Source organism: Heptranchias perlo, chromosome 16 (genome assembly GCF_035084215.1).
Source record: "Heptranchias perlo isolate sHepPer1 chromosome 16, sHepPer1.hap1, whole genome shotgun sequence".
Taxonomy (NCBI): Eukaryota; Metazoa; Chordata; class Chondrichthyes; order Hexanchiformes; family Hexanchidae; genus Heptranchias; species Heptranchias perlo.
Genome location: NC_090340.1, coordinates 27,344,036 through 27,357,002, shown reverse-complemented (window position 1 = coordinate 27,357,002; position 12,967 = coordinate 27,344,036). Strand labels below are relative to the sequence as shown.

Sequence of the window (12,967 nt, the reverse complement as noted above, 5' to 3'; positions counted from 1 at the left end):
CCAAAGATTCACGACCCTCTGGGAGAAGAAATTCCTCCTCATTTCCATCTTAAACGGGCGACCCCTTATTCTGAGACTATGCCCCCTAGTTTTAGATTCCCCCATGAGGGGTAACATCCTCTCAGCATCTACCCTATCGAGTTCCCTCAGAATCTTGTATGTTTCAATAAGATCTCCCATCATTCTTCTAAACTCCAATGAGTATAGACCCAACCTGTTCAATCTTTCCTCATAAAACAACCCTTCCATACCCGGAATCAACCTCGTGAACCTTCTCTGAACTGCCTCCAATGCAAGTATGTCCTTCCTTAAATAAGGGCACCAGAACTGTACACAGTACTCCAGGTGTGGTCTCACCAGCACCCTGTACAGTTGTAGCATGACTTCCCTGCTTTTATACTCCATCCCCCTAGAAATAAAGGCCAATATTTTGTTTGCCTTCCGATTACCTGCTGCACCTGTATGTTGACTTCTTGTGTTTCATGTACAAGGACACCCAGATCCCTCTGTACCGCAGCATTTTGTAGTATTTCTCCATTCAAATAATATTTTGCTTTTTTATTTTTCCTCCCAAAGTGGATGACTTCACATTTTCCCACATTATATTCCATCTGCCCATTCGCTTAACCTGTCAGTATCCCTTTGCAGAAACTTTGTGTCCTCATCGCAACTTGCTTTTCCACCTATCTTTGTATCATTAGCAAATCCAAATACACTGCATCCATTGGTTCCCCTTTATCCACCCTGCCCGTTACTTCCTCAAAGAACTCTAATAAATTTGTTAGACATGATTTCCCCTTCATAAAACCATGTTGACTCTCCTTGATTTGTATTGAGTCTCCAAATGTCCTGCTACTACTTCCTTAATGGATTCTAGCATTTTCCCAATGACAGATGTTAGGCTAACTGGTCTATAGTTACCTGCTTTCTGCCTCACTCCCTTCTTGAATAGTGGTGTTACGTTTGCGGTTTTCTAATCCGGTTGGTCTAAGAAGCAGTCCCTAATACACTCTATGAACTCCTCAGGGCTATTTTTGCCAATTTGATTTGTCCAATCTATGTGAAAGTTAAAATCGTCCATGATTATTGCATTACCTTTTTTACAAGCCCCCCTTATTTCCTGATTTATATTTTACCCTACGGTGTAGCTATTGTTAGGGGGCCTATACACTACTCCCACCAGTGATTTCTTTGCCTTGCTATTTCTAACCTCCACCCAAATTGATTCGACATCTTGATCTTCTGAGCCAAGATCATTTCTCACTATTATACCAATTTCATCCTTTATTAACAGAGTTACCCCACCACCTTTACCCTTTTTCCTATCCTTCCGAAATGTTAAATAACCCTGAGTATTTAGCTCCCAACCTTGATCACCTTGCAACCACGTCTCTGTAATGACCACGAGATCATACCCATTTGTTTCTATTTGTGCCGTCAATTCATCTATCTTATTACGAATGCTGTGCGCATTCGTCTTTATTTTGTCTTTTTACCATTCTTTCCTACCCCGGCCCCATTTGCTAGTGCACTCTTGTGTTTGTATGCTCTGTCCCTTCCTGACACACTCTGTTTATCATTACCCCCATCACTTTCCTGTACTACTTGTCTTTTCTCTTTATCAATCTAAACTTTGCCCCACCTGAGCCCTCCCCCACCTCTATTTAGTTTAAAGCCTTCTCTACCGCCCTAATTATTTGGTTTGCCAGAACACTGGTCCCAGCATGGTTCAGGTGAAGCCCGTCCCAACGGAACAGCCCCCTCTTTCCCCAGTACTGGTGCCAGTGCCCCATGAATCGAAACCCGCTTCTCCCATACCAATCTTTAAGCCACGCATTCATCTCTCTGATCTGATTTACCCTGTGCCAATTTGCTCGTGGCTCAGGTAATAATCCGTAGATTATCACCTTTGTGGTTCTGCTTTTTAATTTAGTCCCTAGCTGCTCAAACTCCTTCAGTAGAACCTCTTTCTTAGTCCTACCAATGTCATTGGTACCTACGTGGACCACCACAACTGGATCCTCCCCCTCCCACTCCAAGTTTCTCTGCAGCCCTGAGGAGATGTCCTTAACCTGGCACCGGGGTAGGCAACACCGCCTTCGGGACTCTCACTCTTGGCTGCAGAGAATGGTGTCTATCCCTCTAACTGTACTGTTGCCCACTACAACCACATTCCTTTTTACTCCCCTCACTTGAATGGCCCCCTGAACCACAGTGCCGTGGCCAGTTTGCTCATCCTCCCTGCAGTCCCTGCACTTGTCGACAAGGGCTGCAAGAACCTCGTATCTATTGGACAAGTGCAGAGGCTGAGGCTCCTGCAATGCTACCTCCTGGATCCCCGTACCTGCCTCACTCGCAGTCACATCCTCCTGTCCCTGACCATGTGCCAATTCTACAGTATTTAGTCTAAGGGGTGTGACTGCCTCCTGGATCAAAGTGTCCAGGTAACTTTCTCCCTCCCTGATGCATCGCAATGTCTGCAGCTTGGACTCCAGCTCCTCAACTCAGAGCCGAAGTTTCTTGAGCTGCAGACACTTACCGAAGATGCAGTTGCCCTGGATAAAACTATCCAGTAGCTCCCACATATTGCAGCTGCAACACATCTCCTGCCCTGTCATAACTCATTTATTTAATTGATTACTACAATGCCAATCAAATTATTTTTAGGTTGAACCAAGTACTGGCCTTGTTTAATTTATTAAATTAAGTTTAGTTTTTCTTTAAAAAATTTAGTTTTATGCTAGAAGTTACTTAGCCCACAGTCCTAAGAAAGAAGAAAACAGAAGAGATAGTCACCACCAACCATCTACCTGCCTTAACTGTGACGTCACACTGCAGTTTTGTTTTGCTGTTGCTGTGACTTGCTCTTGGTACACTCCTCTCCACTGACTAATCAAATGCACCTCACCCCTTACTGCACCGAATCCCCTCACTCACCAAATTCCCAATTATAGACTGTCGAAATGAGACTCCGCCGATAGCTGCTACTCCGTGCGTTAGCAAAACCCTGTGTGCAAATTGCCTGCCACGTTTCCTACATTACAACAATGACTATACTTCAGAAATACTTTATTGGCTGTAAAAGCGCACTAAAACGTCCTGAGGTCATTGAAGGTGTTATATAAATGCAAGTTCTTTTTTTTGTCTTTTTCTAAGTATGAACGTCCATTTAGACTAGGAATTGAACTTTGTCCTGAGTTCACTGTTCCCACATTGTTACTGGGGTACCATACACTTCTATTTCTTCATTCAGACCTGTTATTTGGCACATTGATCCTGGTTGCATAGATTGTGGGTTGGCTGCATGATTGTTTGCTGTTGGACATTGGTACTTTGAGGCCAAATGCAAACAGGTTAATTTGAAACATATACAGCTTAGCATAGTACCAACTTGTATCAATGTAAAGTTTGAATAGAAAGTGTGAGCCAAGGTTGCATGATGAAAGGATTCTATTTTGTAGTAGATTTAGTAGAAATTATGTAACTAGGGAAGCCCGTGTCATAAATTGGATAGCCAGGTGGTGAAGGATAGAATACTAGAACCTAGTCTTCAGTTGCTTCCAAGCCTTTATTCACAGAGCTCCACATTACACCCACACCACACCCTCGATCAGCTTTCTTATAAATGAATACAAGAGAGTTCCCAATTGATACGCAACACCTGAATACAATTAACATTCCATGATATAAATCACATGGATACAATTAACAGCCCAGCCCCACAGGGAAATGTTAAGCAGTTTTCCTTAAGAGGGTGACAGTACTAAAAGGGTGGCACACCCAAATTAATATTTAAAACAGAACAAACTAATAAAATTAAATCAAGGTGGAAAGGTGGGGGTGGGGGAACAAAACATTCCAAGGGATGCTCATTGGTCACATAAGGCACCAGCATGTAGTAGTATCCATTGGCAAAGGTGGGAGAGGAAAAGAAAAAAGAATTTGTGTGTTATTAACCATTTTCTAAAAATATTCAGGCAATTTGAAGGTATCAACAAGAATAATCACGTACTGGAATGCCTTTTGAGGGCATTTCATTACAAGCCAAGAGTTATTCCAACTTTGTACATATAATTAGTGAAGCTGGACTTGGTATATTGAGAGAATTTGGGAACCCTACTTTCAAAAGCACATTAAAGCATTGGGGAGAGTTCAGAGAAGAGTGACTGAATGGCCTCATAGTAAACAATAGGGGCTGCAACTTCAGACCAATATGAGTCCCACTTCAGAGCCCCTGATCTTGGGAAGCCATGCCATTAGCTGCAATGCGGTTCTCCCAGGTAATAACATCATTTCCTACTCAGACAGCTTCGGAATTGCTCTTGAACCAATCCAAAGTTGTGGCCCTTGCTGTTTTGTGTGGAGCAACTCCAGGATGCTACCTGTTGGTGGCGTCACCCGAAATGTCAGACAAAATTCTGGTAGGAGTATTATTTTACTCGATAAAACGGAGAAGTACTTTGTACAAGAAGTAATCCTCCTAGATTTTTTCCCATCATTAATTTTGATTGTGGATACAGAATTAGAAACATATTAGACAATCAATAAACATCAAATAAGACTAGTGGTCAGAAGGATTATTTTCTACATGGATGTGATCAGGTTAATCTGACATGTTTTACATTTGAAAATGGGAAGGAACTTCTGATAAACTTGGTGGTCCCAGAGCATTGGCACACCTAAACTCGTCTGCAGTACAAGAATTGATACGGGATTCTGGTCGTCTGAGCAATTCAAAGAGAAAGTGTTAAAATATATCCGGACACACAATCCTGCGTTAATTTAGGTTCACTAACGAATCATTACAGCAGTGACTGCATTTCAGAAGTACTTCATTGGTTGTAAAGAACTTTGGGATGTCCTGAGGTTGTGAAAGGTGCTATATAAATGCAAGTCTTTTTCTTTCAATAAGAATTATGATAGTCATAAAATGGGCACGTAAACAATTATTAAAATATACAGCTTGTGATTTCAAATGATCTTGAACTTTAATAATTGGTGTTTATTCTCTTCTTAGTCTCCCAGTATGGGAACCCTGATGGGAGTGTACTTACCCTGCCTACAGAATATCTTTGGAGTCATTCTTTTTCTACGTTTGACATGGCTTGTAGGAATTGCAGGGGTCTTGCAGTCTTTCTGCATTGTCTTCATGTGTTGCTGCTGTGTAAGTACCGGATGTTAATTTTGTATTAGGCTTGCTAAACGCATGGGAGGAATATCTCTTGTCCAGGACTTTATTCTAAATGTTGTAAAAAAAAAATTAAAGGAAAAATAAATTACCTTAAATTCCTCATTTCTGTATAACATAGAAGTAAATTATTGCATGGCGTTGTACTTCTCTCTGAACTATGTATATGCCAGAGAGCAATGTAATTGTGATTTGCCAGGTGCAGTAATTATTCTTGAGCAATTTCCAAAACATGTTTGTGTTCGATATTTTATGATGCAGCTGATCCGCAAGAAGGAATCACAAGGTCATATCACCAATCAAAAATCATAGTGTTAATCATTGATATTGTTCTACATATTTTTATGCTATTGTATTATAATGTTAAAGCCCTGAAGTTATCCATAATTTTGTATTGGAAAACTCATGAGAATGGCTCTGTTCACTTTTTTTGAGCTTTTGGTTCTATTTACTGGTTCGATTGATAAATTGCAAAGCTGGTCAATTGCCTTTAAATATTTGCACGTGTGCCACCTGTTATAGTACCAAGCCATACAGACCTAGCAGTTCTCGAGATTAGTCTCTAATCTGTGCTGTATTATCTGATCTCAGGTGGAATAACAACGGAGAGGCAATGCCTGATCTCAGTATTCCTAGGCTAGCAAATGGGGAAAGAAAATGTGATTATATGGAGTCCTCAAGTAATTGGCATAGGAAATTTGAATTGCTCACTTATTTTACCACTGTTGCCGAGAACTCACTGAAGAGTCCCCCTCTCTGAACTTTTTTAATATACAACTGCTGTACTCACAAAACATCTTGTTCAGATTTTGATGGCAAGTCAGGGATTAACTAAATATCACTGGGTCATTTAATGTAATTAATTAACTATCCTTAGTTTTATCAGGATTCTGCATAGAGCAGCTACCTATGTGTTGCAGCCAATTGGGACAGTACTCTGGGTAACTGATAGACAGGGATGCACAGTTCTATATGAGTAGTTGGAAGTACAGGTTGCACTTTATTGTTAGGTCATAGAACTTAAGGTGCTTTAACAATGGCACTCGTTTTAATTTGGATCGTGCGAGAGCAGTGTCAGTGTGTTGGCCTCCTGTATTTGCTAAAACTCGATTTCCTTACCCCAGCAACAGAATCGCAAATCCATGAAAATGTATCAACAATGGAAATGCAGAAAGCTGTTGCGTGGTCGCCACTCTTGATCTGAATTAAATGAGCACCAACGTAAAACTGCATTTAATAATTGTGGTACTTTTATGCCATTGCAGTTCTCCATTATCCTCCAGGAGATTCCCCTCTACTTTAGCAGATAATCGAGATCAACTGTAGCAGCCTTTCCTCATCATACAAAAAGGCATGAGCACAAAAGTACACATTGAACAAGAACCTTGGAGCTCACTTAAGTGCATCTCTTGGTTAAATGAAAACTTTTTCAGAATCCTAATTATTTTGCTATTAATTTATTGCTGTACAGTCTGTTTAAATTTGCACTGGTTTAAAGCACACCGCACTTACATGCCAAGGTTTTTACACACTCTGATGGTCATTCGCTAATTGACGTGGGCACATAATTTGCTTAAATAGCCTGTGTCCCAAGTAGACAAATTATTTCAGTATCTTTTAGCTCTCAGTCCACCGTGGCCCTCACCGATTTCGCTACCTTTACCATCTTAGCGTGCTGCTTAATCTCTGTTAACCACTTTTATACTGGAGCTTGTTTAGGTTGGATTTCAAGAGACCTGCATCCAAATGAACTCAATCCCCACATTTATAATTAAATCTGGTTCCCTTATTCCAATTCTGCTGCTGGGATGAGGGAGACTGATTTGGTTCTGTAAAATGCTGGGGCCTTGGAATCCAATCCAAATGAGCACCAGTGTAAAAATGGCTTTTGGTGGCCAAGTCACCATAAATTCCCTCAGCACAGATGAAAGGATTCCTGTGCTGCTTGCATTTTAAACAACGTTTGAAGTGCCAGCAAGCGCAGCTTGTACTTGAATATACACTAACCAGCTGATGTTGAATGTAACACCAGCTGGTTATTGCATATTCAACTGCTTATGATACTGGAATCGTTCCATCTTTGCAGTGGGAGTTCCTTGTGAGATTACAAAGGTAGGGTTTTGGTTTGGTGATCTGAAGTTAGTGAGGATGTTGGCCTCAGCTCTTTTGAACTGGCCTTCTGTTCAGTAGCTCCGTCTAGCATCTCACTGGTCTTGATTATCTCAGACATTAGATTTCAATGGCAGATCAGTTAAATCCACAGACTACCTTAATCCATATTTTTAAGTGGCAAAAATGACATGATTTTAAACTTCATAGTAACAATTATTTGGTGCCCTCACCTGGTAGAACAGAGAATTGCTTATAACTGCAATGATGTTTTTTTAGCAATGTGTTGCTTGAGCATTTTGAGAACATGAATGCTGAATATAAAATAATTTATTTGACTTTATGTATAGCTAAAAGAACATGTCAATTAAGAATTAAAAATTTTGGGTGAATGATTTTTTAGGACAAGTTGAGTTTCAGGATGGAATGCTTGAAAAGACATGTCTCAAGCTTTAAGATCTTATGTTTTTCAGACTATGTTAACAGCCATATCAATGAGTGCTATAGCAACAAATGGAGTTGTACCAGGTAATGAACTTGTTTTGAAAATTATCTAAGTCTTTATGGCGAAAACTGGCCGACACTATCTGTGTTGGGTTTCAATTTTGGAGGTAGTGCCTTGCCATTACTTTTTGAATCCTGTTCTGTACCGATAGATTAAGATTTATCTTATCTCCTATATACCATGTGTCATTTAAAATAATCATTCCCGTGACATGTATCCCCTTATTTAAATGAAAATGTACATTCCAAGATTTTCAGCTTTTACTCCTTAAGATGTGGTTATTTCTGAGACCCTATTTTAATCGGAAGAGCTTTGCAGTGCTCTCAGGCTACCGCTAATTCGTGTAGTCATAGACGCTGTGGAAGAATAGTTGACTGTAAAACTTACTGATTATCCAGTCTAGAATCCATCTTTGAGTTATTTTTCTGCTCAGCCTGATGCCTGTCAAAATGTAACATTTTCCCCCTTTGGAAATCTTTCTTTTGCAGCTGGAGGCTCTTATTTCATGATCTCAAGGTCACTTGGTCCTGAGTTTGGGGGTGCTGTGGGCCTGTGTTTCTATCTTGGAACAACTTTTGCAGGAGCCATGTACATACTCGGTGCCATTGAAATTCTACTGGTGAGTGTCTGAATGGTAATTTTGGTATGCCTAAAGGTGCTGTTCCATGAAATGGGCATGTGCAATGTATGATCATACTGCTTTTATGAATATGCAAAAAAAACTGGTCCAGTCCTAATCACTGTTGTATGGATAATTTTATTTCAATATTCCCAAAGTCGGATTTCTCTGAATGTTAAATTTGAAACGTCGGTGGAGATTATATATAGGTCCACATATTTGTCACATCATTTAGCCTTTTAAGCTACTAATGCTCAGCGGCCTCGAAAGAATAAGACTTGCATTTAAATAGCAGCTTATTTGTGTTCTCAGAAATGCCTCAAAGTGCATCATGTACAATGAACTGTTTTGAAGTGCAGTAATTGTTGTTTTGTAGTCATACCCAGCAGCCATTTTGTCTAACAAGGTCCTACAAAAAGCAGTGAGATGAATGACCAGTCAATTTGTTTTGGTGGTGTTGGTTGAGGAAGGAATGTTGACCAAGGATACCAGAATTCCATGCTGTTTGTATAGTGCTCTGAGATTGTTAATGTTCACCTGAATCTCCTAGGAATAGATGATGTGGAGATGCCGGTGATGGACTGGGGTTGACAATTGTAAACAATTTTACAACACCAAGTTATAGTCCAACGATTTTATTTGAAATTTACAAGCTTTCGGAGGCTTCCTCCTTCCTCGGGTAAATGTCATTTACCTGAGGAAGGAGGAAGCCTCCGAAAGCTTGTAAATTTCAAATAAAATCGTTGGACTATAACTTGGTGTTGTAAAATTGTTTACAATTCCTAGGAATAGGACATAGGTTTAATATCTCATCTGAATAATGTCATCTCTGATAATGCAACACTCCCTCAGTGCTGCACTGGGTTGTTAACCTGAATAATGTCCTGAAGTCCTCGTGAACCCATAACCTTCTGACTCAGGTGTGAGTGCTGCCAACTAAGCCAAGATGATAAGTTTAGTATGTTAGAATTACTGCACTTCCTAGTTATCACATTTTATTAGTTTAATTAGACTGTGAATCTAGTTCAGAGTTTTCACAGAACAGAAGTACCTTTTCTGACCATAATTTTGTTCCAGCAAAAACAAAATTTTGTAGCTAAGCCAGTTACTCGGGATGGTATAGTATTAGACTTCCAATTAGATGCTGTTGTTAACAGACATTCGGCCTCAGCAGTTCTTATTAGTGCAACTTTGGTAGGTCTTGTGGAGAATGCCTGTGACATATAGCTTCTCAGGGGGCATATCCAGTAATAACAATGGCTAAGTTCAGCCAGGGCCGGCATCTGGCTGCAACAGCCGGCCTCAATGGAGGGGGAAGCAATTAAGGATCTTTCTTCTGATCATTACCCAGTGGTTTCTGCTGGAAATTGTGTGTCTGTGCATTTTGGGTGAGAACAAGAATGAGCTCAACTTTGATGCCCTCCATAGTTGAACAGCTGGGAACATTCACAGTCTAGGCTCACACATTAAGAATGAACACTTGGGTTTAGGATTAGACATCCATGCATCAGCTGAGATAAATGCAACACTGGCATCCGTCCTGGCTATTGGGGGTTAGTAGAGAATAGGATAACAATTGTCCCCACTTGGAGCAACTATAAAGTAGTGTTTTGATATGTCAAATATCAATATGATATATCAAAGTAATTTTGTGGTTCTGCTCAGAGGTCACATTGCCCTGGAGTCTACAGAATAAATGCTATGCTAACCACCTGCATTGCTGTCTGTTGCTCTTCTGTTTCTGCCAACATGAAGCAGGGAGTTAGAACAATCAATGCTATTCCTACCTGCACCACTGGATTAATCTGTTTTTTTAAAACGGGTAGGTCCAGAAACACAGGAAATGCCTGAGGATAGATTGTCCTCTCCACCATGCCTGGAAAATCTGCATTTTGTGAAGAGGGAAAAGGGGTGGAGACCAGTTACGGAAGGTCTCCATTGCTGCTCAGGAATTTCCTGGGGCTACCCCTGTGATGCAACTTGGCCTTTGCCAGTAGTAGATGCAGGCCTCACTTCCCATTTTAACCTATTAAGTGTTCAGTATATTTTGTTTTTACTTTTTTATTTGTTCCATTGTCAACACTATTTGTCTTAATTCTAATGGTTCACTTTGTTTTGCAGGCCTACATTGCTCCTGCAGCAGCTATATTTAAGCCTATTGAACCACATGAAGAAACCAGTGCTATGCTTAACAACATGAGAATCTATGGGACAATTTTCCTCACTTTGATGAGTCTGGTCGTTTTCATAGGTGTCAAATATGTTAATAAGTTTGCCTCTTTGTTTTTGGTCTGTGTGATAATATCCATCTTGTCCATTTATGTGGGGGTCATCAAATCAGCTGTTCATCCTCCAGAATTTAAGTGAGTAATAATATTGCTGTGTTATAGTCATTACTTTGATCAGAAATGTTAGACACATTAAAAAAACAATTATAGCTATAAAATATTTAAAAATATGCATATTCAGTGTACTCATTTGGTACTGTAAGAATACTTGTGACAAATTAAAGCATCCTGTCACAATTTATACTGCAATCAGTATAATTGTATCTGATGCAGATTTGTAGTAATTCAAGTGAAAGACTATTATGGATAAGTGGAGTTTTTCTAGTACTGTACCAGGTAAAAACTGCAGTAAAGCACTCAATGTTGAATACTGACAAAACAACTGTTGCAAAACTACCGTTTTGTACCTTTTGAATACAATGGTATGTAGGGTCAATTGAAACCTACCAAAGCATCATCAGAATAACTTGTCTTTTTAATAGCATTATTGTCAGGCATAGTTACATTTAAAAAAAAGAGTTGAAGTAAATCATCCAAGATTAAAAGGAGTGGTATAATGCATGTTCATCCATAATATTAGGAGCCAGTTACAGGTGTGACTTGACTTCCATAACTCGCTTTAATTGTCATTCTTGGGCCATGAGACTAAATTTCTAGCAGAATAATTATTGTATGTTACAGATAGCTATGTGCTATTCTCCATGTACACAGGTTTTTTTTTGGTAAAATTGTATGTCAAAAATAATCCAAAAGAATATTTTTTATGTCCTGTAGAAGAAAAATATGAACTTTGAGTTTGTAGAAACATTTGTGAGCATGTGTTCTTTTTGTTGCATATTGCTTGGTGCTATTGTGTAACTATCATCAAGGGCAGTTTTAGTGAAAACAGTACTGCAACATTAGAAAACCCTCTTGTTTTTTTTTTAGGATTTGCATGTTGGGAAATCGAACACTCTCCAGAAATCTGTTTGATGTTTGTGCCAAAACCACAGTTGAAAACAATTTGACAGTGGCCACCAAATTGTGGGACTTGTTCTGCAGTACTAAAAATCTAACAGCAGACACTTGTGATGAATATTTTGTTCAAAATAATGTCACAGAAATCCAAGGAATTCCTGGTGTAGCAAGTGGCATAATAAAAGGTTTGTATAAAGCCGGTCATTAAACATGCAATCTCTAACATTTTCATGGCTAACAGGAACTATTTATGTATTTTTGAAATGGTACAGAAAGTCATATTTTCCAAGATGGGGTTCTTACAATGGGAAGTACACTTACTGGCCTCGTAATTACGGTATTCATTTTAATATGTGTTAGTCCACTAGAGGGCCTACATTTACCTTGCAAGCTTCATTTGGTGTATAAATCCCATCAGATTAGAATTATAGTACAGCCCATTCATCACTGAAAAAAGATCAAAATGAAATAACTGTTTTGAGTAAACTGTGTCCAGCATGGTGGACATATGTGCACAATATGAGTACTTCTTACCATTCAGATGAATGTATGTCCGAGTTCAGATTAGTCAGATGTAAACTGGCCATTTATACATTAAAGGCCTAATCCTAAATGTAACTGTTTAGTTAATTTTGTGTTGTTGTTTAATGCCATTTAATTGAATTTATTAAACTAAACACTATTTTGACACTGAAGTAAATAACAACAAAATATCCGCTTATCTAAAATAATTCTGTATATTTTGGTAGTTCCTACATGGGAATGCTTGAAACCTAGATGTAATTCACTCCAGATCTCTTGATTTTCTTTTCATGTGTATTCCCTCTTCCTCCCTTCAACCTCAAATAAAGCAATAGTATGCTTGACACAGCCATTTTTATCTTTTTTTTGATCACAATAAACCGTGTCACACTTTTTTTTACCCATCTTAACTTTTTTTCTGATCTGATGTTTGGTTCTTGTCCCTGTGTACCATTCAAAAGCTGGAAGAGCAAGTTGGCTTTTAGACTAATGCCATTTTGAGCCAGTCGATGGAAATGAAAATTTGCCAATCCACAATGTCAGTTTTAAGCCATGGCAGCAAGTTGAAAATCTACCCTATTGACTCATGCTGGAGTCAAACTGCAGTGATTTGTCAATGAAGAAGTTGACCTATACTGTGTGCAAACACTTCCTTAAAAGTCTTGAATACCACCAAGAATGTTAGAAAACTCTCTTTTTCCTCTTGTATGTACTTGTTTTTTTTCCCCCTCCCTTTTCACCAATACTCCACCCTTCTTCCTTAAAGATGTTGGCTGTTG

The 12,967-nt window shown here is 39.2% G+C and overlaps 1 protein-coding gene and 1 long non-coding RNA gene across 4 annotated transcripts in view; one reads left to right on the top strand and one right to left on the bottom strand.

The window, feature by feature from the left end:
- The window catches only part of slc12a4 (solute carrier family 12 member 4), a 147,011-nt gene that overhangs the window by 67,657 nt on the left and 66,387 nt on the right, over positions 1–12,967 (top strand). For both annotated transcript variants that reach the window (XM_067997867.1, XM_067997868.1), the window contains exons 4-8: positions 5,018–5,164; positions 7,771–7,825; positions 8,291–8,421; positions 10,543–10,784; positions 11,637–11,851. In XM_067997867.1, coding sequence (XP_067853968.1) covers positions 5,018–5,164; positions 7,771–7,825; positions 8,291–8,421; positions 10,543–10,784; positions 11,637–11,851 — 790 coding nt within the window. The remainder of the gene's footprint in view (positions 1–5,017; positions 5,165–7,770; positions 7,826–8,290; positions 8,422–10,542; positions 10,785–11,636; positions 11,852–12,967) is intronic.
- Positions 1–12,967, bottom strand: part of LOC137333628 (uncharacterized) — a 43,274-nt gene that overhangs the window by 29,390 nt on the left and 917 nt on the right. The window contains exons 2-3 of one of the 2 annotated variants that reach the window (XR_010965946.1): positions 12,050–12,113; positions 5,055–5,239 (exon numbers count right to left, since the gene is read on the bottom strand). This is a non-coding gene — a long non-coding RNA (uncharacterized lncRNA). The remainder of the gene's footprint in view (positions 1–5,054; positions 5,240–12,049; positions 12,114–12,967) is intronic. The other variant, XR_010965947.1, reaches the window with a different exon arrangement.